Source organism: Amblyomma mixtum, chromosome 3 (genome assembly GCF_055824585.1).
Source record: "Amblyomma mixtum isolate Tamu chromosome 3, ASM5582458v1, whole genome shotgun sequence".
Taxonomy (NCBI): Eukaryota; Metazoa; Arthropoda; class Arachnida; order Ixodida; family Ixodidae; genus Amblyomma; species Amblyomma mixtum.
In genome coordinates, this window is record NC_143014.1 from 282487640 (window position 1) to 282513914 (window position 26275).

The 26275-nt window shown below is 44.5% G+C and overlaps 1 protein-coding gene across 3 annotated transcripts in view; it reads left to right on the forward strand.

Annotated features, from left to right (window-relative positions):
- The first annotated feature begins 407 nt into the window (after positions 1–407).
- LOC149355043 (mitochondrial amidoxime-reducing component 1-like) overlaps positions 408–26275 on the forward strand; it is a 45799-nt gene continuing 19931 nt past the window's right edge. Inside the window, exons 1-3 of one of the 3 annotated variants that reach the window (XM_089583605.1) lie at positions 408–1807; positions 3966–4237; positions 18385–18567. In XM_089583605.1, coding sequence (XP_089439731.1) covers positions 3990–4237; positions 18385–18567 — 431 coding nt within the window. In that variant the 5' untranslated portion in view covers positions 408–1807; positions 3966–3989. The remainder of the gene's footprint in view (positions 1808–3965; positions 4238–18384; positions 18568–26275) is intronic. The other 2 variants (XR_016291426.1, XM_089583604.1) reach the window with 2 other exon arrangements.

A 26275-nucleotide genomic window follows, 5' to 3' on the forward strand; every position in this document is an offset into this window, starting at 1 on the left:
GTGATACGGAAGACACTACTATTCATGAATCACCATGTGGTATTCGCCTACTACTACTAAGTAATTTATGATCGAATTTTTCTGTTATGCTGTTTCGGTTTCGGTTTCAACAGCCGAACGATGGCTGTGACGTCCGGCATGAAAAAACTGCGATATAATCGCTGCTTCATCGTTCCAATTCACTACAGTGCTGAAGCCATCCTTTCTCAGGAGCCACAATGAAAACGAACGTAGCAGCAGCGATTATACTCCGGTTTTTCCTAGCCACCGTTGGTGGTTGGACTGTTGAAACTGAAACCAAAACAACATGTGAAAAATTTAATTATAAATTATTTAGCGGTCGAAGGAGAATACAACGTGGTAATCCATGTATAATAATGCCTTACGCGTCATTGCAAAGAAGAAGACACGGACCCAAAAGTAAGGTTTCTGTTCTATTTTAATGTCATTGGAATATCATCCGGTCCTGTCGACGGGCTAACCTTATTCTGAAAACTAAATATTTTGTCAGATTTGCCTGTCTGGTTGGGTTTGAAGACCTATAGTAAACTCTAACACATCTCCAAACAAAAACATGAATTTCAAACCCGTCGCGGTGGCTCAGTGGCTAAGGCGCTCGTCTGCCGAGCTGGAGTACCCGGGTTCGAATCCGACCGCGGCGACTGCGTTTCGATGGAGGCGGAACGCAAAAGGCGCCGTGTGCTGTACGTTAAATATTCCCAGGAGGCCGAAATTATTTCGGAAACCTCCACTACGGCACCTCTTTCTCTCTTTCTTCTTTCACTCTCACCTTCCTCCCTTCCCTTACAGCGCGGTTCAGGTGTCCGCCGAGATATGTGAGACAGATATTGCATCATTTCCTTTCCTCAGAGACCAATTTAGCACGTTAATTGGAAACCTCCGCGACCTTCGCATTACAGTTTTCGTTCTTTTTACCTCCTCTTCCACTGCCCCCGGTCACCCCTGAAGAAGGAGCCGAGCCGGCTTCGAAGCGATGGGTTTCACATGAAAGTTTTTGGTTGGAGTTGTGTTAGAGATTATTGTAACCTTCTTCTCTGCCCTTTCCCACTCTGTTTTTCGAAGTGAAACGATCGCAGTAATCGGTCTATCCTCCTTCGATAAATTATGCGCAACATTTATTTGTTTTTTAAATATTGAAAACAAATTTTAAAATTTTTTTTCTTTTGCTGCGGACGGAATCTAGCACGGTCTGTCGGCGGAGCTTTGCAATTGATTGATTTGACGGCAGTGCTGCTCCAATGAGATTATGTCCTAAACGAAACGAAATACAAATGCAGGGTTGGAATGGCGAACATTCGACACTGCGCAGTTCTTGACCCTCGTTTTTGACTTGTGCTGCCTGATTGGAAGCTTTGTGCATGGTTTCTGCAACACACGCTTAAAACAAGAAGCACAACTACCCACTACAGAATTGAAACCGAAACTTGAGGAACCGAAACTTTTTTACGGCGCTCATAGCGGGCTTATGCGGCAACAGAGCTGAATCGAATGCCCGGACTGACTGACTAGGCTTGGCGTCCGGCATAGCTGTGGCGTGGTTGACTCTCCGCGCGTGGGGGCTTTATCCGCGCGGTTGGCAGGTGTGGCATCTTTTGAGTGCGGAGTTGACAACCTCGTTGGCGTTGATTACGCGCTTATCACGGTGCCGAAACATAAAGTTTGCGAAGCATTTGCCGCAGATACCCACAGAGGCACGGCTGGATCACGCCCAGTGCCGGCGCGGAGGAGCGGCAATCTGGTTGTCGGGACGTCCGAGTACGGGAGCGTCGCTCAGGGATTCTCGTAGGTATGAACGCCTTCTTGTGTTCTCGTGCTGTAGAGCGACTACAGACCCTAACAAGCTTAAATGTAACTCTCATGAGCTATCCATGATCTGTCAGAAAACGTCAGTTTTACCATTTGTATCGGCTGGGTAACGTGTTTTATCTTCACAAACCTAAGTACACGCTTCAGTGAAAAACAAAAACAAACAACCTAAGCCAACGAAAGAAACAAGATATAGTCATTAGCTGCGCAGCAGTATAAATAGAGGCACTGCAGGATTTTATTTGCACATGGCAGTTACTTTTGAAGCATGCAAGTGGTTTTGCAAATCAGCCATTTGGCTCAATCCCGTTGATACTGAGTGCTGACTGCACGCTAAGCAAACAAGTCGCAGGAAATAACAAGCGCCGACCAACCGTTAGACGCAAATAAAAACAAAAAGAGACGTTTCGGCTCCGCTACAGGAGCCTTATTCACAATGAAAGGGAGAATGAAGGGAGGGTTCATTTTAAATGCTTCATGGTGTGATGTAAGCAAACGTGTTCATCGGACAAGTACAGGAGCCAAATTACAAACCCCACACAACCCCAAGAAGTAACTATCTTCTTAATGCCAGTGCCATATGCCCCGGTCATAGCAAGGTCTTGCTTGTAACTTGCTTGTAAAGGTGCTTTTACACGCAAGGTTTTCTTCTTCTTCGCTTGGGAATTATTAAGGAATGTTTTGCAAAAGTCGACGCCGAGCTTTTACTCTACATCAGTCTGCCAGTAATTTGGGTTTTATTGGAAAAGGTAAGTTTTCTAGAATACTGTACTTAATTTTTGATCTGTATCATTATAGTGAGCTGAACTCTGGGCTTAAGAGTTTTTTTGAGCCTGATTCTTGCTTATGCCATGTGAAATAGTAGCTGTACTTCAAAAGAAGATTAATAGAGTGTTGCTCTTGATGTGAAGGGTTGAGTTGCTAATTTAGTGTATGATAGTTAGTTGCATGCTTTGGCTGCATTGTTGTGGAGGCAGAACATGGCAGACTAGTGGGCTGTGGAAAATCGGAGTATTGTTGGAAATTCTTCTGTACTGTCATATTCACACATTTGGTGCTCATGCACAATGTTATATGCCTGGTACAGTCATGGACAAAAGTTTGTGGGGTGCGGCTGGATTCATGGAAAAAAATTTTTCTCTACGTTGCCTCGTTAGTCATTCAGCTGGGATTTTTCTGGAAGATGGAGCACGCATGTGCCCTCATGCTCCAGTGCTTTTCATTGACTTGCTGTGCCCGGCTGGAGCAAATAATTTTTTTTCACGAACCCGAATCCCGCAAACCTTTTTCCATGACAGTACTTGTCTGTGAAGGTGAAATTTTTGGTATCCCTAGGACGATGTATCTGTATTGGCTTGTGGAACATGGCAGCAATTCCTGTGCTTGAGTGCACTAGCATGTCATGTAGGCTGCATGGAGGGAATGACTTGGTAATAGTCTTGTAGCATACAATAGCCATTCTTAGAAAGACATGCTTAATATTCCAAGGTGTTGTGCAGTATACGTTGGTCCCATTCATAGTAGCCAACTTTTGGAGGGAGGTGAAATGCTGGCATTCAAGCTTTGGGAGTTCACTGCTTACTAAGAATGCTGCTTGCATCCATGTCTAATTGCAGTCGTCTACTGCAGTGTCTTCTGCAACACATGGGGTGGGATTGAAGATGGAGCCTAGACTTGTCGAAAGGTTTTTTTCCAGTGTGCTGTGTACCATCTAAGCATGGTTAGATTGATCATGAGAGTGCATGGCCTCTCATACTCTCACGGTATTCTAATGGGGCTGTGAGAAACCAGTGTAGATATGCAGAGCTTGTCTGGCACAAACTGCACATATTGCTGTGATTAACCTTTGAGTTCTCTGTAAGAATGAGCCGCCACAGTGGCTTAGTGGTTATGGTGCTCGGCTGCTGACTCGAAAGACGCGGGTTCAATCCCGGCCGTGGCGGTCGAATTTCGATGGAGGCGAAGTTCTAGAGGTCCATGTACTGTGCGATGTCAGTGCACGTTAAAGAACCCCAAGTGGTGGAAATTTCCGGAGCCCTTCACTACGGCGTCTCTCATAGCCCGAGTCGCTTTGGGATACTAAACCCCAATAAGCCAAACCATACCGAACCTGTAAGAATGTTTGTCTGGAACCGCAGGTTCGCTGTTGGCAAAGTCCGGTCATGGCATCTTCGACCCAGGCAGCATCTCCACTTGGCGCAGTTGCCCTTGCAACCACGGTTGTAGGGGGGGCGATTGCTGCAGCGTATTACCTGTGGCAAAAGCGCAAGGTGGCGGCAAGCAACACCTTCGTGCCCGTAGCCCGCTTGGTGAACATCGTGATCTACCCAATCAAATCCATTGCTGGCATAGAGGTGCCTTATGCTGACTGTACAGTGGCAGGGCCAGTCTACAAAGGCCTCAAGGACAGGTGAGAAAATCGTACCAGACTCGCTACTGTACTACTGTGTGTATCAATCATTATGGATGTCCCTTCAAAGTTTGGAGTGAAGCAGATGGATGTAGTTGAATTGGTGCTGTGCATTGCAGGGATAGCAAATTTGCATTGAAGACTGATATGGACTATTTCTTGATATACTATGCTCATTTTTTAGAGCTGTCTGTCATTGGTAATGATCCACAGCAGGACAAATAACCCATGACCAGCAGCTTTCCATGACAGTTTTGAGGGCAAGTAGGCAAACTGTCCTTGAGCATAGATAGCACACAAATCTACTTGACTTCTACCTGAATTAGACATTTTTACTGCCACTTGAAGTATGTTTTATACTTTTAACAAACTGGTTGAAAGAATTCAGCTTCCTTGAGTGAAGATTTTTGAGTACTGTACGTTTTAGAGTGACCCTGCATCACTCTTTGAAGGGGTGCTGGTGTAGTTCCATGGGTGAATTCTTCATGTTGAGTGGATGAAGATGCTAAATGAACTGCAGGAATGGGTGCACATGAATGGGAGTCATTCGATAGGAGTATTCAAAATGCAAGAAACAAAATGTTGCTTCCATTTGGGTTTTGTTGGGATTCCAGCTCTCATTTTACTCCTAATGGTGCAGCTGTGCGTAGCCAGTTTAAACATCCTGCCCGCATACAGATTACGAGTGTGCAAGCTGTGGTTTTTGGTTTGCAGTGGCTCATTTACACGTGCACTGGCAGCATCATTTTCATGGTTGACACTCCATATGGGACACCTTGCAATGCTTCACTGACTTAGAATGTAAGATTCTATGAAGGCACAATGCTCCACTTGTGATTACTTTCACAATTTGGGCAATATCCCAAGAAGTCCTATAGCTGGGATTCGGTTTGTGAGAAGGTGGAATCAGCGACCAGCCTGTTGCTTGCAGGTGGTGCCAGTAGGTGTCAGCTGCCTCAGTGGCAGGCACCAGAGGTGATTAGATATACAGATATGCAGGATTTGTCTGCAAAGTCCCAGAATATTTATAAATAAAAAATAAGCACCAAACACCTTTGGAGTAAACAGGTAGATGGTACCTCTGCTAGTGTTTTTTGCATTAGTTCTTTTCAGTGTTTTATAATGGTGCATATGATAATTGTGTTACTTAATTTCAAAAGGTAATATAGTGTACACAAAATACAGAAGCTTATTGATACGTTACTGGTTCATACGATTTTCGTGTTCATGCACTCACAGTCACAGGCAATAAAAATGCCCCATAGAGACTCTTTTTCTTTCGATTAATATGTTTCCGTAAAACACTAATTCCTGGCTATTGCATTCAAAATTTCATCAAATTCTGGTGTGGGTGACCAACTGCGTATCATATGGGCAAACATGCGAATGGGGCATGTGATATGAGCTAAAAGGCAGTGGCAGTCACCCGCCGTGGTGACTCCTCCAGGGGTAGGAAACTTCCATATATATCATTGTTCAGCAGATACAGATGTCAGCACTAGTTCCTCCTATTGCGGCCGGAAGGAAGCCAACTGTAGCATCATATCATTGAAAAAAGAGCAGCTTCGTATCCTGGTAACTCAGACAATTTGCCATGGCCGCAGCCTTATCACACCACGTGCATTGGGCAGGAATCATTCAGTTTTAAGCATCAGTTCACCCACCTCCAGTTGCCAGGTGCGCTGAAGTAGATGAAACCAAAACTAACTGTAGTTTCCTATCCCAGACTTCTCTGCAGTGCCTAGATGCACAGAGGTGAATGGAAAAAAAAAAAAGTGCTGGTCTTTTTTGCGCATACGCGAAATGAGAAACGCAGAGGCTTCTTCGCTATTCCTAAAGGGAGCGAAGCATCCGAGAACTGCAACGATGTGCTTAAATATGATCAGGCCAGTTCTGGGGAACGCAGCATAAAAAGCAAAAGCACTGCGACAGCTGCTGCGGCGGCTTCCCCGCAGTGCAGTGGCGCAAGGGGGTGAAAGAACCAAAATCAAGGGTAAAACTGTGGTTATTTTCGCCACTGACGTCAACGGACTGGATGTGTTGCGAAGTTTCTTACGCGCTGCGTACATCACAATGTGGACTCAAGAAGTTGTTAAAACTTTGTGTCTAAAAACGCTAATTGACATTATTTAGTGAAATTGTCACTAAATGCCTTTGTACCCTATTCAGCAGTTGCATTTTTTTGAAATTAGGCACTTTAGATCGTACGTTTTCCCAGGTACGTTTCTTGTCCTCATAATAAAAAAAAAAGAATTATCAACAAGGTTCTATTATAATTATGACAATTTGGAATGCACTTGGCATTTACTTAATTTTCAGGTACCTGCCAATCGATATACAGTGCTTCATATCTGCTGCCTAAATGTGGTGCTCATGGCTGTCACCATAAGTATCTGCGCTAAGACACTGATACACTTAGGACACTGAATGACACACTGACAAATTGAAGTTGACCTATATTTATTTGCGGCTGCAGCATGCGTAAGTGAAAAAGGTAAGGAAATCAAATGCAAGCATTGCTCCCATATGTGATTTTCATGGACTGCAGTGACGTCTATGCTTTTTTTTAAAATCTCTGAGGCTAAACCACACTGCCATTCACTTCCATTTGCTAATTGCGGAGCGTGCCCCTTTCTTTGTCATCAGGAGTTTGAATCCAGTTGCGGGAGAAAGTTCTGGCCAAATTTTTGTAAGGAATATCTTCTGGTACTGAAAAGACACAAAAAGCTAAACAGTTGATCTTTATTAAGAATGAAAATCTGATTGATTTGTCATTGCCATGTCGTCCCTTTGAGGGGCTCCTGTTGTGACTTGTTCAAATAGGTTTAGCTTGCTGTGCTGACTTGTGAGGAAAGGGGGTTGCTTCTGAAAAGAACACACAGGCTGCTCCTCTGGCGCTTTTTTCATGGATGACACCAACATTTCAAGACCTGCCCATCTGTAAAAGCGTGCTGCTTGAGCCTTCATTTGGGCAGAATTGACCTCTGAGGCTGACATGAAGTACTTCTGTACAGCTTTGTAGATCTAGGTTTCTTGTTCAAGTGGAGGTCCGCTGCTTGTAGGTTATTCAGTGTGCTATGGCACCTTCCTTGTTTATTCTACTGGATGCTCGGGAAAGACTTCCTAGTCTTTTCTTATCCTTTCTTGATGCATAATTTGGTGGAATCACTTATTGCTTGGTATTACTCTTACTAGGCCAAGAAATTGAGCCATGTTGAGCCTAAGTTCAGGCAGTATTATTGCCCATTCTCAGAAGTTTCTTGTCACATGGTGAAGTGACACATTAGCCAGCACCACACCTTTGCTCAAAGGCCTCTGCTATTCCATTTCCAGAAAGTTAGCTTGCCAAGAAATTCAGGAATCACATTGAGCCATGTGAGGTGAGTAGGTTTTAGAACTCCTGGAACAGGTGAACGGGATAACAACAGGTTGCTACTCTCCTTTCACATTCATAAATTGGGATTTGTATGAGTTCATGCAGTACATACATAATGGCTTTTAGTGGCTTGTTTCAGGGAAAGCCTAGTGGCTGCTCTTGATGGCACCATCATAGTGGAAATGCTGCTCTACATGGACGATTGTGATATGTTAAAACTGAAATTGAGTCTGGAATCAACAACGGGGTTATTAAATGTGCTCCCTTTGGAATTCATTTAATAACCCTCTTTAATTATTAGTATGACAGTGGTGCACATGTGTACCACTTTCTCGCCATGTTCTTCTTGCAGGCGAACAAACAGCGATACACCACACAATCACTTTTTTTGTGTTCTGCCATCTGTTGAGTTCTTAAGCAAAAAATATGACGTGTTTTTATTTTCCGCTGACGGGTGTTGTAAGTGTACTGTTTGCAAGCGCATGTGTAGATTTCAACTGTGTGATACAGCCTTATAAAAAGGACGAAAAAAAAATCAATTCCTGATGCCTGCTGTGTTTAAATTTACTCGTTTCTAAAGTGGCCCTTAGTCATTCAATTCCAATAATAGAGAATTGCCCTGCCGCGATGGCTCAGTGGTTACGGTGCTCGGCTGCTGACCCGAAAGATGCGGGTTCGATCCCGGCCGCGGCGGCCGAATTTCGATGAAGGCGAAATTCTAGAGGCCAGTGTGCTGTGCGATGTCAGTGCACGTTAAAGAACCCCAGGTGGTCGAAATTGCCGGAGCCCTTCACTACGGCGTCCCTCATAGCCTTAGTCGCTTCGGGATGTTAAACCCCCATAAACCAAACCAATAATAGAGAATTATTTGGGCTTGGAGGGCGTAGAGTTTTTGACAAAACTGTTATCGCGTCAGATTTTGCCTGACAGAACTCCTTCTAGGTAGCTCGCTCATGGCAACAGCCTCAGTACTGCAGTGTTGCAAATGGGTGTGGATGTTTTCAGGGGTAATATAGGTAATGTGCACTTTTCAGGCTGGTACCTTTCACAAGAAGATTCTGTAGAAAACTTGTTTGAATTACCTGAAAACCCAGAGCTAAGCAAAAGTGATGGCGAATGCACTAGTGATGAGGAATTTGTTTCAGAGTGGGCACCAGCAGATGAATATTAGGTAAGCAACAGTGAGCCTTGTTGTTGCCCTGCTACTCAAAAGCTCCAGGGCTAATAGCGGTCAGAAAAGCCTCAGAAAAAAGAAAAGCACATGTGCTGCTGCCTACGAAGATGGCGGTGCATCACCACAAAGCTAGGAAGGCAATGAGAGGCTTGGAAAAGCCTATTCACCTGTAAATGAACTGAACGAGCATTTTGGTGGGCACTATACTCCTTCCGCCCGGCACTCTGTGAATGAAAGTATTAAGGGTCTGCATCTTCAGCGATCCATAACGCCAGGACGCTATAGGTGGTAGTAGACCACGCGAAAGGAGACCAGCATCAACTTCTTGAGCCGAAGCTAAATGCCTAGTTTTATTGTGCATGTAATGCTTTTAGCCATTCCATCATACAGTCCAACCTCGTTATAACGAAGTCGCATTTTGTGCAGAAATTCGTTCGTTATATCCAATATTCGTTATAAAAGTATGCACTCAAATTCCCGCAGAAAAGGTCGCTAATAAGCCCAAGTAAAGAGTACTTTAAGATGGACAGCACAGGGTTGAAAAAATGCACTATTTTTGTATTTAACGCGTGGTATAAGCATATGAAACCTCGCCTTACATTTCGTACTGGAAAGCAAGAGCGAACTCACAAATCGGGATGCATGCCCAGGTGCAAAAACTGATTTATTTAAAAAACGGCGTAATCTCCGTTTGGCGGCACTTCACACTATTTGACAGGTTATATTTCTCGACGAAATCAACACAGAGCAGCGCTTTCCCGATGTCAGCTGATTTGGCCACAGGTAGGTTCTCGAGGTACCCCCTCAACTTCCTGGCCATGTCAGCGGCCTCGGCGCTGCTGAGAGCTCGCACTTCGCCATCTTCAGATGCATCGCTTTTTCTAGCATCATCTGCAGAAACCACCTGATCAGCAATTTCTTGGTCGGTCAGTTCGGGCGCTACAGCCAAGTTGTCATCTGCACAGATGAATTCCTCGAACGTAACGTTCGGAACCGCCAGCTGACGCCATGTCGTCTCGCCGAAATTGTCCGCTTGCCTCCCAGTTGCATGCGGAAGCTTTCTGCCTACTTCTCGCAGTTCTCGGCGCCAACGGCTGCTTCTTCGCCAGACAAGACGTGGCAAACAATCCGATGGCGGTCATTAAATCGCTGCAGCCAGCCACTGCTTGCATGAGTCATTGTGGCCTCTGACGGAAGTGAGACTTCTCGCCTTCATTTGAAGGACGGCACCAGACACAGGCAGGTTACGCGTTATAATGTCCTTGAACCATGCAAACAAGGCATCTTCAACATCCTGTCCTGCTGTCATTCTTCACAGCGCCTGCAGAGTGGGCGTTTGCAATCTTTGCCTTGCGCTCAAGATAACCATCTTATCTAGATAGATAAGAGTGCTAGGTGCAACACCGAAGTCAGTAGCAATGACTTTTCCTTGCGCCCGCTGTCAGTTGCCCTGAATATCTTTATCTTCGTTTCAAGCGAAACTGCGCGTTCCGCGACAGCGTCTACAGATTAAACTGCAGAGATAGCGCGCGCGGGTCGGAAATTGCGACGGCGGGGGTGGCCGGGGAGCGGCGTCGGTTCGATCACGTGCCAGTCACGTGCTAGGCAGCCGTTGATGCTAGATTCATTCGCTCTCCCTAGATGGCGTCGCGTGCGGAAGCGCGGGTGATTCAGACACATTTTAGGTGCGCGCGCTTCAAAAGATCAAAATTTAGCGTGTTTTGAGATTTTTCCTACTTGTTTGCGCATTTTGAGCCCCGTGAATACAAAAACTGCTTCGTTATAACCGATACAGTGTCAAATTTTGAATTTTTCGTTTCGTTATACAGATAGAACTCCCATAGAAATAAAGCATGTCCAACCAAACTTTTCTTTCACTTCGTTATATCCGATAATTCGTTGTATCCGTGTTTGTTATAACGAGGTTCGACTGTACAAGCTTTTGAAGCACTTTACCAGCTCAAATACAAAATCTTTTATATGTCGAAAGGACAGCAGTACACATAAGTACCACTTTCGAGTTCTCGTTATGGCGACAGTGGTACACATGTGTACCACTTTTTTTCTTGAATACCAGTGGTTGATATGATTGAAATTAACGGCAGTTAGTTGCTAGAGTCATTGTGAGTACAATATTACCATTTGTATGCATGTGAAAACATAAAATTTCATGCTTCACAAAGGTGTAACCCAGTATACATTACTGCATTGGGAACTTCATGATTTGGGGTCCACAACGGCATTTCTGCCCATTACTTGAGCCTATTCCTAGTAATTGAAAGGCAATGCGTATAATTTCTTCAAAGCAGCAGTGACATATGCTGGCGCAAACTTTTCGAAGCTTCAGTGACCAAGTGAACTGGTGGGAAGCAGCCAAATTTGTCCATACTTCCGCAGCACATTGCCTAATCCTGGAAATGTGCAGTGGCTGAGTACCAAAGCACAATTTTCGATCAGTATAAGGACCAAGACATGAGGGAGACGTGCAAGGCCTTCCATATCATGAGTGGATGTTTATATTGTAGAATCTCGCTACAGTAAACTTGCGTGTAGTAAAAGTGCGAGTATAGTAAGATGAAGCTTTGGTCCCAATTCCCTTCCATCAATGACTGCACTTTTTTTTCATTTATAGTAAAGACATGTTTCGATCCCGGCCATGGCGGTTGCATTTTGATGGAGGCGAAATGCTAGAGGTCCTTGCATTATGTAATGTCAGTGCACGTTAAAGAACCAATGTGGTCGAAATTATTGGGGCCCTCCACTACGGTGCCCCTAATAGCCGGACGTTAAACCCCTAAACCAAACCAAACTAAACAAACGGTTTTAGTAAACTGCATTTGGCCATAGAGACGTACTTCCTGCAGAATGTTTACATCACTGCTTGTGCACAGACTAGGGCATCTGAGAGCAACAAACACGTAGCAGCTTAATCTCAAGTCCGATAGTCGGAAAAATATGGATAGTGAAGACATTAAAACTGCGCTCTTTCAGATGGCTTAAGCGCCAGGCTCGTGAGTTGCAGACGGTAGCCAACTTTTCAAAGGCCTTGGGGCTGGGAGGCAAAGGGAGGGGCGCACATGAAAAAAAAAAAAAAAGCTGGCAGTGATTGCGGAGAGAAGGCAGCACGGGCCACTGAGAAAGGGGAGGTAGTTAAAGAGTAGTGAGGAGTTTGAATGTGAAAAAGAAAATGGTCGTAGCACTGGGCAGTGTGAAGCATGAAGCAGCAGCGGCACTGCATAGAGAGTTTTGCTGTGCTTTGTTGTGTCACATACGTTTCTTAACTGTCTCTTAAATGACACTGGGGCCATGCAAGATGATGCAATGTTCACACAATGCTTTCGATCTCATAAAGACTCAAATTTCCTTCTCACGTTATATTCATGTCCACATTATATTTGTGCCTAGAGCAATAGTGCACAATCGGAAGAACCATCAGGAAGCCATCAGTTGCCTTCTTGTCATGTTGGTGAAAGCGGGGCCAATCCTCTAAGCGTTCTGGACCTTTGCTTTAGCTTGTCAGAATCCCCAGCTTGTAGCATGCACTACTTTTTCTGAGGTGATTGAACTCACAAGTGTTGCATTTCGCTGACTTAATTGTGTAATCTGGTGTTATTGAACGTCTTTCAATGTACTCTATGCCTATCCCTCCTTTGGATTGTCCTCCGTGCTAAGGAGCATGGATTATACATGCTGAAATCAGCCTTTTGAGTATTTCTGCCCACACATTCTCCTTGATAGCGCTTGTATAGAAGGTTTCTCAAAAGCTTAGAAAAGCTTGTCCTCAAAATGCATTTAAAGTCCACCAGAATGACTTCATGAAAAACATGTACTTGCTTGAAGGTGACTGTTACCTGTTCGTGCTTATTTATTGAATACTTTAAGTGCCCACAAACGGCATTTGTGCCTGAAGAGTGGTGCATTTAGATACATAAATATTCATGAATGGAGCGTAAGTCAGCTTAGACAATCTAAACACGTTGAAATAGAATAGATACATGGGTACATGTGTAGGTGAGCTTGTGTTGCCGTCCAAGGAGGAAAAAAAAATGAGCTGAAAAAAGCCAGCACTAGAGGCTAGTTTGCATAGCTCGCAGCAGTAAGCATGGTAGATTTGTTAAGCACGTGCATTAGCTGTATAGAAAGGCCGACTGCATCGGGCATTGGTCTAGGCACATTCAAATGAAGTGCTGCTGTCAGTTTGGGACAGTCAAATACACCTTGCAAACATTTCTGCAAGAAAACGGCGTCACATAACTCGCGTCCTAGAGAGAGTGAAATAAGCTTTAGGGATGATAACAGGTGGTTGTAATAAAAGTAGTATCGCCTACCTACACTTCATCTCGTAAGTTCCTTGCAGCACTGTGGAGGGTAGAAACCTCCTAAACCAAGCAAGAGTGGGTTAAATGTGTTCCTCTGCACCTCGTCGTCTGCGTGTCATCTGCTCGCGGCGTACTTGGCTATGGTTAGAAAATAGAAATCGACACTATGTACCACAGGCGTATGCATGCTTACATATGCTAAACGCAAGCATTTTGCAGGATGTTATGCCATTTGTCACATTTGCACCACTAAGGGTATGCAAACAGACTCAACGATAAGCTCAGCCTAGTTGTGCCATCTGGTCGTATGATTGGAAACCATTTTTGTCAACTAACAGACTCTTCTCTTTAAGCCTAGAAGGGGCAGAGTCATCACTCAAAAATAAAAATTTATCGCTCATGCGTTTTGTTACAGGCGAGATGAGACTAAGTGAAAGTCCTGTGCACTATATATGGCTAGTGAACATACTGAAATGGCAGTAATGACAAATCCAGTCCACAGTGAGGGGCCCTGTTTTGAAGGGCACCGCCATTTGGGAAATGATGTTTTACAGGGTCTGTCCTGAAAGTAATGAGACAAGTCGCGGCGTGGCGTGTGCATACGCTGGAGTGGGAAACCGCTTTTGTGGGAAGCAGGGGGAACCTCCAGCTTCACAATGCAAAGACCTCAGTTGGCTTCGAGCAGGTCAAGCGAGTGGACGTGTTCGAACGTGTATCCCTGTTTCGTCGCTGCGTCAAGGAAACCATGGAGCGAACGTTGGAACAACGCTACGCGGTCAAGCTTTGCAATAAACTGAGTAGATCACCTACAGAGACATTTGACAGCACGTGGGAATGATGCAATGTCCAGATTGCAAGGGTAACAATGGCACACAGCATTTACAAATGGCCGCGAAGCCGTTCAGAACCACACAGTCAACATTACCCTCCATAACCGTCATCAACAGGCGCCCGAACCATTGCCCATCGTGAATGTCTTCACGGCAGTTTGTAAATGCTTTGTGCCATTATAACACACGACATGGACATCAGATCGTTCCCACATGCTGTCTTGATCACGTCGAATGACTCAGTAGGTGACTTACTTAGTTTATTGCAAAGCTTCTTAGCGTAGCACTGTTCCAACGTTCGCTCCATGGTTTCCTCGACACAGCAATGAAACATGGGTACGCACTCGAAGACGTCCACTTGCGTCGCCTGCTTGCAACCAACTAAGCTCGTCGCATTGTGAAGCTGAAGGCTCCCCTTCGTTCCCCCAAAAACACTTTGCCAATCTAGTGCATGCGCACGTCACGCCGCGACTTGTGTCACTGCTTTCAGGACAGACCCTGTAGCATACGCAAGAGCCACGCATGGAAGTAGGATACGTAATGCTCAATTTCAAATAGGCTTCGCACATATACTTTGCACACTGCGAAGCTTGCTATTCTTTTAGCAAACGCTATCCCATATGCCCATTTTATACTGGCGCTACATTCTGTAATGTCAGAATATTTCCTATGCACTCATCACAACTTTGGTAGCGCTGAAAGGAACTACTGAAATGGAGTATAAGTGCTGGTCATAGAGAATGTGGATGAAGTACTCTTGTACATGTTTATTCATGACACAGTGTAAATATCAGAGTTGTAGACTACACTGCAAGTATCCAATCTTGACAAGACAGGTGATTTGTACTGGCACAAGAGGCAGTCTTTCTATCTGAAATTTCTTTTACCACATGTAATTACGGCCAATGCGTGACAACTTGAGCGTGTAATATTGTTAACCTGGGTGCAGAATGTCAGCTGGGAGTCTAGGTGTACAGTCCACGTCACCCTTGTGTAGGCCACTTGGGTGGCGCACTTTCTTGCATAAGCCTCCGCGGTGGCTCAGTGGTTATGGTGCTCGGCTGCTGACAGGAGAGACGCGGGTTCGATCCCGGCCGTGGCGGTTGAATTTCTTTGGAGGAGAAATTCTAGAGGCCCGTGTATTGTGCGATGCCAGTGCACGTTAAAGAACCCCGGGCTGTCGAAATTTCCGGAGCCCTCCACTACGGCGTCTCTCATAGCCTGAGTCGCTTTGGGACGTTAAACCCCATAAACCAAACCAACTTTCTTGCATAAAAGCCATCACTTTGTCGCAGCTTGTACGATTTAGAAGCAACACTTATGTGCAAGTAGAGCCAAATAGACTTGCAAGCAAGGTGATCACGAGCACTTTGCTTGGAGACCATAGGCTGCTTTCTAATTTTAGTTTTTACTGCACGGAGCACACTGCTTCAGCGCTCTGCACAAGGGTGATGCAGACTGTACACCCAAGTCGCCGACGGCATCAACACGGTTACTGCCTATATTGTAGTTGTGCAATGTTGGTCTCCTCCTTCTAGTGAAGGAAATAGCTATTGTTTTGTTATAGTTGAGCACTAGGGCATTTTGTGCGCATCATTCGCATATTGTGTACACATCTTTTTGCAATTCGGTAGTCTGTTGTGGCTTCCAGAGCGAAAAAGGTTCAGGTCATTAGTAAACTAGTATGTCAGAGTATCTGACGCAGTGCCCAACATCATTAATAAATAGATTAAAAAGTAGAGCTGATAAGTTAGACCCCTGCGGTACATCATCATCATCAGCCTGACTACACCCACTGCAGGGCAAAGGCCTCTCCCATGTCTCTCCAATTAACCCTGTCCTTCGCCAGCCGCAGCCACCATATTCCCGCAAACTTCTTAATCTCATCCGCCCACCTAACTTTCTGGCGCCCCCTGCTACGCTTGCCTTCTCTTGGAATCCACTCCGTTACCCTTAAGGACCAGCGGTTATCTTGCCTTCGCATTACATGCCCTGCCCAAGCCCACTTCTTCCTCTTGATTTCAACTAGGATATCATTAATGCGTGTTTGTTCTCTCACCCACTCTGCCCGCTTTCGATCTCTTAACGTCACACCTATCATTTTTCTTTCCATAGCTCGCTGCGTTGTCCTTAACTTAAGCTGAACCCTCTTTGTTAACCTCCACGTTTTTGCCCCATAGGTGAGTACCGGTAAGATGCAGCTGTTGTATACTTTTGTCTTCAGGGATATCGGTAAACTGCCATTCATGATCTGAGATAACCTGCCATATGCGCTCCACCCCATTATTCTTCTAGTTATTTCCCTCTCATAATCTGGATCAGCTGTCACTACCTGCCCGAAATAGACATATTCTCTTACTACTTCCAGCACCTGGCTACCAATTGTGAACTGCTGTTCCCTTGCTACGCTGTTGAACATTACTTTGGTTTTCTGCACGTTAATTTTTAGACCCCTCGTTCTGCTCTGCCTGTCTAATTCATTGACCATGCTTTGCAGTTCATGTCCTGAGTGACTTAGCAAGGCAATGTCATCAACGAATCGCAGATTACTTAGGTATTCTCCGTTAACTCTTATCCCCAACTGTTCCCATTTCAGGCCCCGGAATACCTCGTGTAAACAGGCAGTGAATAGCATAGGTGAGATCGTGTCTTCCTGCCTGACACGTTTCCTTATTGGAATTTTATTGCTGACTTTATGGAGAACTATGGTAGCTGTGCAATCGTTATAAATATCTTCCAATATTTTCACATAACACTCTTCTACACCCTGGTTCCACAATGCCTGCATGACTGTTGAGGTTTCTACTGAGTCGAATGCTTTCTCGTAATCAATGAACGCTATATATAGGGGCTGGTTATATTCTGCGCATTTCTCTATCACCTGATTGATTGCATGAATATGGTCCATTCGAGTATCCTTTACGAAATCCTGCCTGGTCATTTGGTTGCTTGAAGTCTAAGGTTGTAAGTTTGTATGTAAAAATATTTATGGGGTCGCAAAGGAAACCCCTGAATTATTGGCACAGAGGTGGTGAGAATCCATATCATCTCATTTTGCACAAGAGTAGGTCATGACTGACAAAGTCGAAACTGAATTTGTGTCAACTAAAAAGTCACCTGTTTGCTCTTTTTGTGTTGTCAGATCGTGTCTCATTTCAGCTGGGAAAAAGCTGGAAACATTTTACAGGGAAAGGACTTCTTCGTGTGTAGGAATGTTGATTTATGGCTTCTTGGACAGTCCACAAAAACTGCTTTAAAATGAAGGGAAGTAGTCTATAGGATGAAACATTTAAATGAATTAGTGAAGACTGCTTGGTGTGTTCAAGCCACTTTCTAGTGTTGTATCATGTTCCCCTAAATCATATGTTCATCTTGCAGTGTGGACTTGCTTTCTTGACTGAAATGTTAGCTACATCATTTTTATTTTACCTGTATAGTAACATGATAGAAGCCAACAGCCACAGAAACCAAGGGGCACAGGGGATTCTTTAATTTTATTTATTTATTTTGTGGCGTCGATCAATTTATAGTACTGAATATGTTATCGCTTGAAGCTAATTGATTAGAAAAGCAGAAGAAAAAACAACCACATGCCGCCGGTGGGATCCGAACCCACGACCTCCGAATTGCGCGTCTGGTGCTCTACCGCTGACCTACGGCGACGGCTGTCAATTCTTCTGCTTTCGGGGGTATTTATGTTTACAAATAACCTAACCTTGGGAGTGTTCACCAGCGCCACCCACGTTCTTAAGCGGCGGACGTAGCACGTCCTGAGTTACCGCTGATGTGACGTAGAACGTCATCGAACGGCGAGGGTGGAAGCTGTGTGAGAACCCTCTTATGCTTCCTAAGGCATCAAGGCTGCCAGAACCGAGGCCCTCGTTAAGCAGTTAAGCAGACGAGGAAAGGGGAATGAGGGGCTCATTATATATATGATAGAAGCCAACAGCCACAGAACAGAACAGAAGCCAACAGCCACATCAGCGGTAACTCAGGACGTGCTGCGTCCGCCGCTTAAGAACGTGGGTGGCGCTGGTGAACACTCTCAAGGTTAGGTTATTTGTAAACATAAATACCCCCGAAAGCAGAAGGTTTGACAGCCATCGCCGTAACTCAGCGGTAGAGCACCGGACGCGTAATTCGGAGGTCGTGGGTTCGGATCCCACCGGCGGCATGTGGTTGTTGTTTCTTCTGCTTTTCTAATCAATTAGCTTTAAGCGATAACATATTCAGCACTATAAATTGATCAACACCACAAAATAAATAAATAAAATTAAAGAATCCCCTGTGCCCCTTGGTTTCCGTGGCTGTTGGCTTCTATCATATTTATAACGAGCCCCTCATTCCCCTTTCCTCGTCTGCTTAACTGTATAGTAACAGTTACATGAAGCACTAATGTCTAACAAGATTTTTTGTGTTGCCCATTCCTCTTCTTTTTTGATTTCCAGGCAGCTGCTCCTTGTCAAAGATGACTACTTTGTGTCAATGCGGGAAGAGCCCCGCCTTGGCACTATCAGAGTTTCTTTTGATGAAGATGCTTGTACACTGACGCTGACGGTGAATGGATATCCACCACTGGTACTCGATATCTCTGCACCAGAGGAAGAAACAAAGCCCTCTTTTTCTGTCAGGTGAGTAGCAAACAGTAGTAAGGACAAGTAGCTCTTCTAATATGCTGTCTGACTGCATAGTTTGTTTGGTCGTTTGGGGCAGCTGTCTGCATAGCTTCGGGTGACAAGTTTAGCTCTCAGCCATATAAGATGGTACCAAATGTTTGTTCTTTCTTTGGGATGGCATGCAAGACATTGGTAAACATGGGTCAATCTGTGGAAGTTCCTGTGGCTCGTAAATGCTTTATAACTGAATTTCTTCTCCCCTGCAGTTTGTTGTCTGGCCGCTGAAATTAAAACTGCATTGAAGAAATCCAATTATAAATGATTTTTCGGGCGTAGGTGAATTCCACATGGTGATCCATGCTAACTAGTGCCTTGTGCTCCATTCAAAAAGGTAAATCACTCAGTGAAAAATTTTGTATGCCAGCCCCTTCATCGCTCGCATTCCAGTCATACTAGAAAACTAAAAGCTCCTGTGTTGGTATCTGGTTAACTGGTCGCTTACAATGAGAAGTAAATACAGGAGTGCTGAGTCTGCTGGTAGTGTGTGGGCTCTAACATCACCGATTTAGCCTTAAACACAGCTACTGCAGAACTCAAGCCTTTAACACATCTGTGCGTTGTCCAAGCACCATTTGCACAACATTGCCTTTGCTTATATTCTGTTTCTTGGGCTCTTTTAGCACGGAAACACTCGTACGCTTACCAACACTGACCAAAAATCTTGTCACCGTACGTATGTACATTCTTTCTATCTTGTGCCGTTGCCTAGCAACCAGAGTTACTACCCGAGCTTACCCGAGTTACTCGGGTAAGCTTGGGTAAATTAGGAGGAGCATTGCGCCAGCTGCGCGAGAGGCTACTCGGGACGAGCAACATAGGTTGCACAATCCCTACCGGTGGCTGTAATAGACCTGCCAGTGCAGTGGTACATCGCTTAACCACTGCACCACTGCGCTGGTAGTGGCGTGAGGACTCGCCACCATCTATGAATGTTAAGTAGAGAATGACCAGTTCTGCATATATGGGCATTAGCTAAAGATACCACGTCATACCCTTAAGGTGGAGCCTAAGTGTCCCCTCCAATTGAAGAATAAACACCTGCTTTTGCACACCTACTCAGTTTAACTAGTCCTTCCAATTTTTTTTCTTCATGTATATTGTTCTCAAAAACGGTGTTGCATTTGTTCTTGCTCTGTTCCTTTTCTCTTCGTATCATTCATTTTGTTTGTGTGCTGGGCTTCACTAATGCGTCTATTTCTTTTTTAATGTTATTGCTGTTTTTTCTGTGTATTATGGCCAGCGGCAGTCAGGATCATGCCTTTCGTGGAGCATTTTACATGGCGCTCTGTTAAGCCATCTAGGTGATCACTTTTGATCCTTGTGTATTTTGATCACTTTTGATCCTAGTGTATGCAATACCCTATGTGCGGTACTAATAAATGAAAATGCACATTGTGTAAGTAGATAGTGGCATATTTTGACACTCGCATCCAGCAGAAGCCACGGAGCGAGCAGTGCTGAAGTTCTACCCAGTTCTTTCTGGTATCATACCAGACCAACCGATGGCAAAGAACTATGATCTTGTTTGTTAGTACTATTTAAACCAGCAAAATTTCATTTGAACCAGTTGGAGGGATAAGTGTTTTCACAAACCTCTGCTCAGTGTGCTAGAAATAAGTGCAGCGGAAAGAATACAGATAAGCCCTGAGTTAACTTTTTGAAAGCTCTATGGCTTTCCTTTCTAGCTACATGGCTAGGTTCAGGCAGATATTGGTCACAGTTATGATGTACTCTTGTTAACTTTAGCTCGCTTAATTTGAGGGCCAATTTATTCTAACTGATGGTTTGGCCTTGTCAGCATGAAGTCCATTAAGAAGGCTCCCATTAATTTGAACTCGGCGTAGTGCGAGTAAATTATTGGTCTCCTTTAGTTCTAATTATTGAGTCGTCTGTATTTCTGTTCGGAATCTACTCCACTCAGGGGACTACCCCACAAGCATGGACTATCGCTGTTGGGGGATGTTTAGCTGGATGTTTGTAACAGAAGGTGACTCACATTTTACTGAATGAGAACTAAGCTGGTGTTTGTTAGCATGCCTGTTAGTGTGGTACAGTGCAACAAAAATAGAATTGAAATTTCTGTTGTCTTGCCAAGTTTTAGGTGACCAGTAGTTTCATGCACAGAAAGGCATATGCTGCTGTAGAATAGCTTGCCCTAGTGGAAAGAATAGTTGAAGAAACGTTTTGAGGCATCTTTCTGTCATGCTCAACACCTTTGACAACATCCACGAGCTCTGGAGGTCTCTCACCGCTCACTCACAGTCGTTTGGTGGCAGCTTCTATTCCGAACCACTTGCCACCAAGATCACAGTGATCATCAGGTCCGCGATCTGCGTCGCACGTATCTTGCCACCCGAGAATGTACCTGTCTTATACATGAATTCAAGTTGAGCCATGGGGCAGGGTGGTCTTAAACCCCTTCACTACTCCTTTGAACTCGGACTTCATGTGGCCAACCAGTTAGAAGAATGGGCAATAACTCGTGCCATTCTGGGTACACAGTGCCTCGACCACGCGCATCCAATTCATATTCTCAGATTCACTGTTGGCTTGTTGCAACTATGCTCTCAACACCCTACATTCTCATACTGCAACACTTCTTGACCGTGCCCTTCACAACACTTCCAATACATAAAAATTTATTTGGATGCCTGGTCAAACAGGCATCCCCGGTAATGAGTACATTCATCCGTTGGCCTGAGAGCTCTGAGCAGACCTCCGGGGCGGACTCAACCAACACTCCCTCTCCTCCAATTTCTCGTACCTTGCGGATGTGCGACTCGCAAGGCTGCACTATTGTGCTCCCCATCGTGCTCTTTCTCGTTGATAAGCTTCTATCTTCAGACAGTTGCAGACCAACATGTTCTCTGCTCCTCTCTTCTACTTGTATCTGCACACCTCTCTTGGTTGCCCTCAGTGTCTGCACTGTAAGCACCGTCCAACTCTTTTCCATATGGTATGGCATTGTCAAGCCATGCCCTCTGTTTCCCCTATTCCTAATGTTTCTCAAACCTCCTTTGCGGAGCGGCTAACTGACCCCACCGCTGCTGACCAGAAATGGCTGGTGGCATGAGCCGAGTTGGTGGCCGGCGCCCATGTGGCGCCAGACTAGGGGCTCCACTTGGGAAGCACATATATTCTTTCTCCCTTTCTGTCACTGCAACTCTTGTAATATTTGAAGATGCACTGCTCTGAGAGATGTGAAGCATCTATGTTCATGTGGCTACATCATGCTCAGTGTATTATGGCTACACTTTTCCTGTGGGATGTTTTGTTTCCTAAACAAAATTTCATTTTACTGTTACTGACAGACATCCACAAGGAACTATAGGTGGAAGTTTGCAGAAGTTTGCACTGCATACAAGGCTTGTGTTAGGTCCCGACTTGAATATGCGGCAGCAGTGTGGGACCCGCATAACAAGAAAGACATTGCTCAACTGGAGCGTGTTCAGCGAAAAGCAGTTCGTTTTTTTTATGGGAAATATAGAAGGATAGACTCTCCAACTGCATTAATTCGAAAGAGTAATTTACAGTTCTTGGCAATAAGAAAAGTTACCCGTCTAGTACTGCTTCAGAATTACATGTCTGGAAATCTGAAGGCAGATCTTCATGATTGTGTGAAGCTGGCGAGCACTAGGAGAACACGTCATGTACATGAGCAGTCATTAGCACCAATTTTCGCACGAACTAGTGGGTTTAAGAACAGTTTTTTTCCGAACACTGTCGCGGAGTGAAATGGTCTTCCTTCGGGTCTATGTAAATCTAGGAATTTTGAGAAGGAGCTAGAGAACTTATTGTATGGCTCCTAGTATCTTGTTTGATGACTCTGGATTTGTGTCCTGTTTACTGACTCGCGGTGTTGCAGCTGATGCTGTTATAGAAATTTTTTTTTAGCTGTATGCCCCTCCTGCTTGGGCCAACTCTGGCTTGCAGTATACTGAAATAAATAAATAAATAAAATAAAAAAAGTTACAGTGGCTTTAAGCATGCACACAATACAGGCGCAGCTTATAAAGAACGGGCATACAAAATGTCAAGAAGTAAAAAAATTAATAGTGGTTCACAATTCATGATAGGTTTAAAGCTTTAGCCCACAGGCATTTTGCGCTCCAGGATTCACATGACTAAAAGAATGCTGCACTGTAAAGCACCTCCTCATGAAGAAAACCAGTATGAAAACCTGTTCACCCATTTTCTATAGATGTTGCAGTCTTAAAGTGCTCTCTCCTTTCAGTGCACATACATACAGTCACAAAGACTAGTGAATGGGGAGGCATATGAAAGGGTAGTAGGGAGGACTTATTTGGCTGGCATTTAAATCAAGGAGGTATTTGCTCAGCTCAGTTCATTTTCAGAAGTGCTACCAAAGAGGGTGGAGATTTTGTTGAATTAAAGATAGTTACCGAACAAAAATGTCTGGAAATAGGTAGAATCAAACAAACAAGATTTGGCTGGTATTCCTGTTACTCCTAATGGGTAAACTATAGCCCGGGACGGCTTTGCCCTCTGAGCACTCTGTGACAGCTGTTTTTGCGGAGTGAAATGAAAAAAAGCTTACTAATTGTTCCACAGTGCCTTTTTGACTGTATGCCTTTGAAACTTGGCTGGTCCCAACAAACCAAGGTGTCATGTTGATAGCTTCTGCACTGCATTCGTCTGCAGCCTTCAGTGGGAGGTATTGCCTGGAAGACTTTGTGGTACACTCATTTAGAAGTTTATCATCATCAGCCAGGCTGTCTACTTCAAGATAGTTTTCTGCTAGTGGCATTCAACTGGGTACTATTATACTTGCATCGTTCTTAACCTGTAGCAAACTTCCTAACCTCACCATCTGAGCCTCTGCTATGCTCAACTGTGCTTTCTTCCCCTTCCAAGCCCAATTCCTCAGCTTAATATAAGCTGTGCAGTAACATGAACTGTTGCTTGTGCTATAATCCAAAAAGCTGCCTCTTCCGTAATGTCACTCTTAAATTGATTTTAAACTGCATTGCTCGCTGTACTCGCTTAATCATTAAGGCTTTGGCTGACAGGCGAGCACTGGCAGGATAGATTGGTTGTGTGCAGTTGCCGACACAAAATTTGTGACTCTGGATTTTCCGACATGCTTGGCATTCAGACTTCTGAATGTCTGTGAGTGTGAATGTCCCGAGAGCTTGTGGATATGAAGTTGCCATGTGCAACAGCTTGACACAGGCTGAATGGGCAGTTATAAGAAATGAGCAATGTTTCACTTTCTCCTACCTCAGCAGCACTCGCTGCAGTGCCTTTGCCCTATTTTGATGGTACTTGCATACTGAAATAGTTGTAGTATCATGTGAAAGCAGCAAACTCATTGTGCCCAGCGAAATGCATTTGGCCACTTGTAGTTAACGAAATTTGGTTAGTGTATTGCTCAGGAAGTGATGTATTCGCTATCTGCGTGCACTAATATATGCATCTATTTGGGGTTTCCTTTCATGCCTCTCCATATCAATATGTGTAGTGTATAGATGAAAGAAGGCCATTTATTGTACCTCTCTGTATGTCAGTCTAGTTGCCAAGTGATCCCTAGATTTCGCTGTAGTAGTTGGCCCACCATCTTTTGCACCTTCCAAGGATATTCACTCTGTTGTGCCTTATGAATCTCCAGTCCTTCTTTCGGGCCCACTGCTTCGTCGTTCATTTAGCTTTTCTTGAACGTGCATCTGATTTTACCTCGCACAGTCACTTGCATTTTCAAACCACTTTCCCCTTATAGATTTCTGGTCAAAGCAAGCAGTTCATGCGACATTTTTTAGGGCTTTGTTGCCAGGCAGTGCCAACATCATGGGTTCATAATTTGGTCCTTTTCTACTTCACCGGTTTGCCCTTAAATGCTTTTTTTTTTTTTGAAATGTTATTCTGGTCAACAGGTGCATACTTTTTTTTTGAAGGTAGCAACAGTATCTTTCATGCTTTCTATGTTATCTTAAATTATGGCTATCATAGCGAGGCCATTATTAACAGCTGCACGTTTTTCATTAGCTTTAGTCACGGTGTAAGAATAATTTAGGTGATGACACTGCGGCCGGCGCACCGTCCTGGTTGTGTTCGCCGCCGGCGCTGTTTCCGTTTCGCGGCGACAGGTGGCGCTAGTAGGTGGAGGCTTTCGGATTCGCTCTGCGTAGGTTATCGATGCTAAGCGTTGCTCGTTTGTCGCGCTCGATATCGGGGTATATAGAAAAGTATGCACAGGCATGAATACACCGGGATTCTGCAGTAACAAGACTGATTATCTAAATGAATGTGCAACTGATTTCTCGACGACGCTTATGTAATAGTTCTGATAGCTAGCATACGTTGAAGCCAGTATATCAATCGTATTTCTAGTTGCGCCCGCCAATATTAGCTACTTAAAGCAAAAATAAATAAATTGTAGCAGGATTTTCGGGGAAATAGCCTAAGGACAGCTAGCCAAAATGCCGTTCCGAGCTTCGGTCGTCAACCCAGCGATCTCGCGCTGTGCGCTGGCGGTGCGGCTGCCGCCGCTGCTCATCTTCCTCTTTACAAAATAAACATCCTCAAAGCACCTTGAACCATTGCCATAGCTTACACATGTACTTGGTCACAAACTTCGCTCGACACGCGACCCCTACGCAGACTTCTGCTCAGTGTTAAGCCGATGGCGGTTATACTTTGCGCCAGTACACCAAGCTGTGTGCAGTACAGCTTGGTGAAGGGCATGTCACACGGTTAAATCCATCGCAACTCTCAAAGCAGTATATCTTGTGCTAGTTGCCCATGAATGGGCATAATTTTTCTATCCTACTCTGTCATTTCAAGAGAACAATGCGCGCTCTTATACCTATTAGAAAAAAAAAAATGCCCGACCTGAAGTAGGTCTGGTGGTGTGTACAGTGCTCTTACATTTGTGTAGAATATTAGGAATGGTATGCTGAAAGGGGGGCTGAACATATACTTTATTCTGTCACAAAACTATACATTACACGGCACAAACTGTTTAAAACATACATTCACAAAAAATCTAACAAAAATTAGTACATTCTGTAAACTTGGCAACAAGATTCAGGATGAACAAAGTTTTGCAAGCTTTTTTTCTCTGGAGCTTGTTTTTTCAAGTTCATGGTTGCAGCTTTGCAGTGCTGCCTCATTCTCATGGTTAAGAAATAGTGCAGAACTTGTGCAATGACCTCTTATTTGTGCTGAGCACATGGAAAAGTCAAGGTCTTTGTGTCAAGCACATGCTCCACCGTTTCCCAGTATGCAGACTGACTGTCAGCATTTTTTGCAAAGTGCTCCTCAGCTGTTCTCAACAGCTCAAAGAGATTAACGTTGGGGTGCAACAGTCCACCCCTGCTCTTTGTGTTGTTCAGGGATGCTTCAGCAGAGCTGTTTTCCGGAATGGTAAAAGCAGACCAGCAACAATCGCACGTGGTGGCTTTCATCAACTTTCGGCTCAAGAATCCAACCACATAGTAAAGTATGCAATCAACGACTTGCGCTGTATCCTTTCTTTTTACTGTGATACCGTCCTCACATTCCCGGCCCTCAACAAGAATCAGTTTATCCAGCTTTTCTTTTAGCTGATCAATGAAGCCAGGCGAAGAGTTGTTTGCACTGCCTAGTTCGATCTGGGCTTTGAAGTCTGATGCGTCTAGTAATGGCTTCTCATCGACCACGTAGC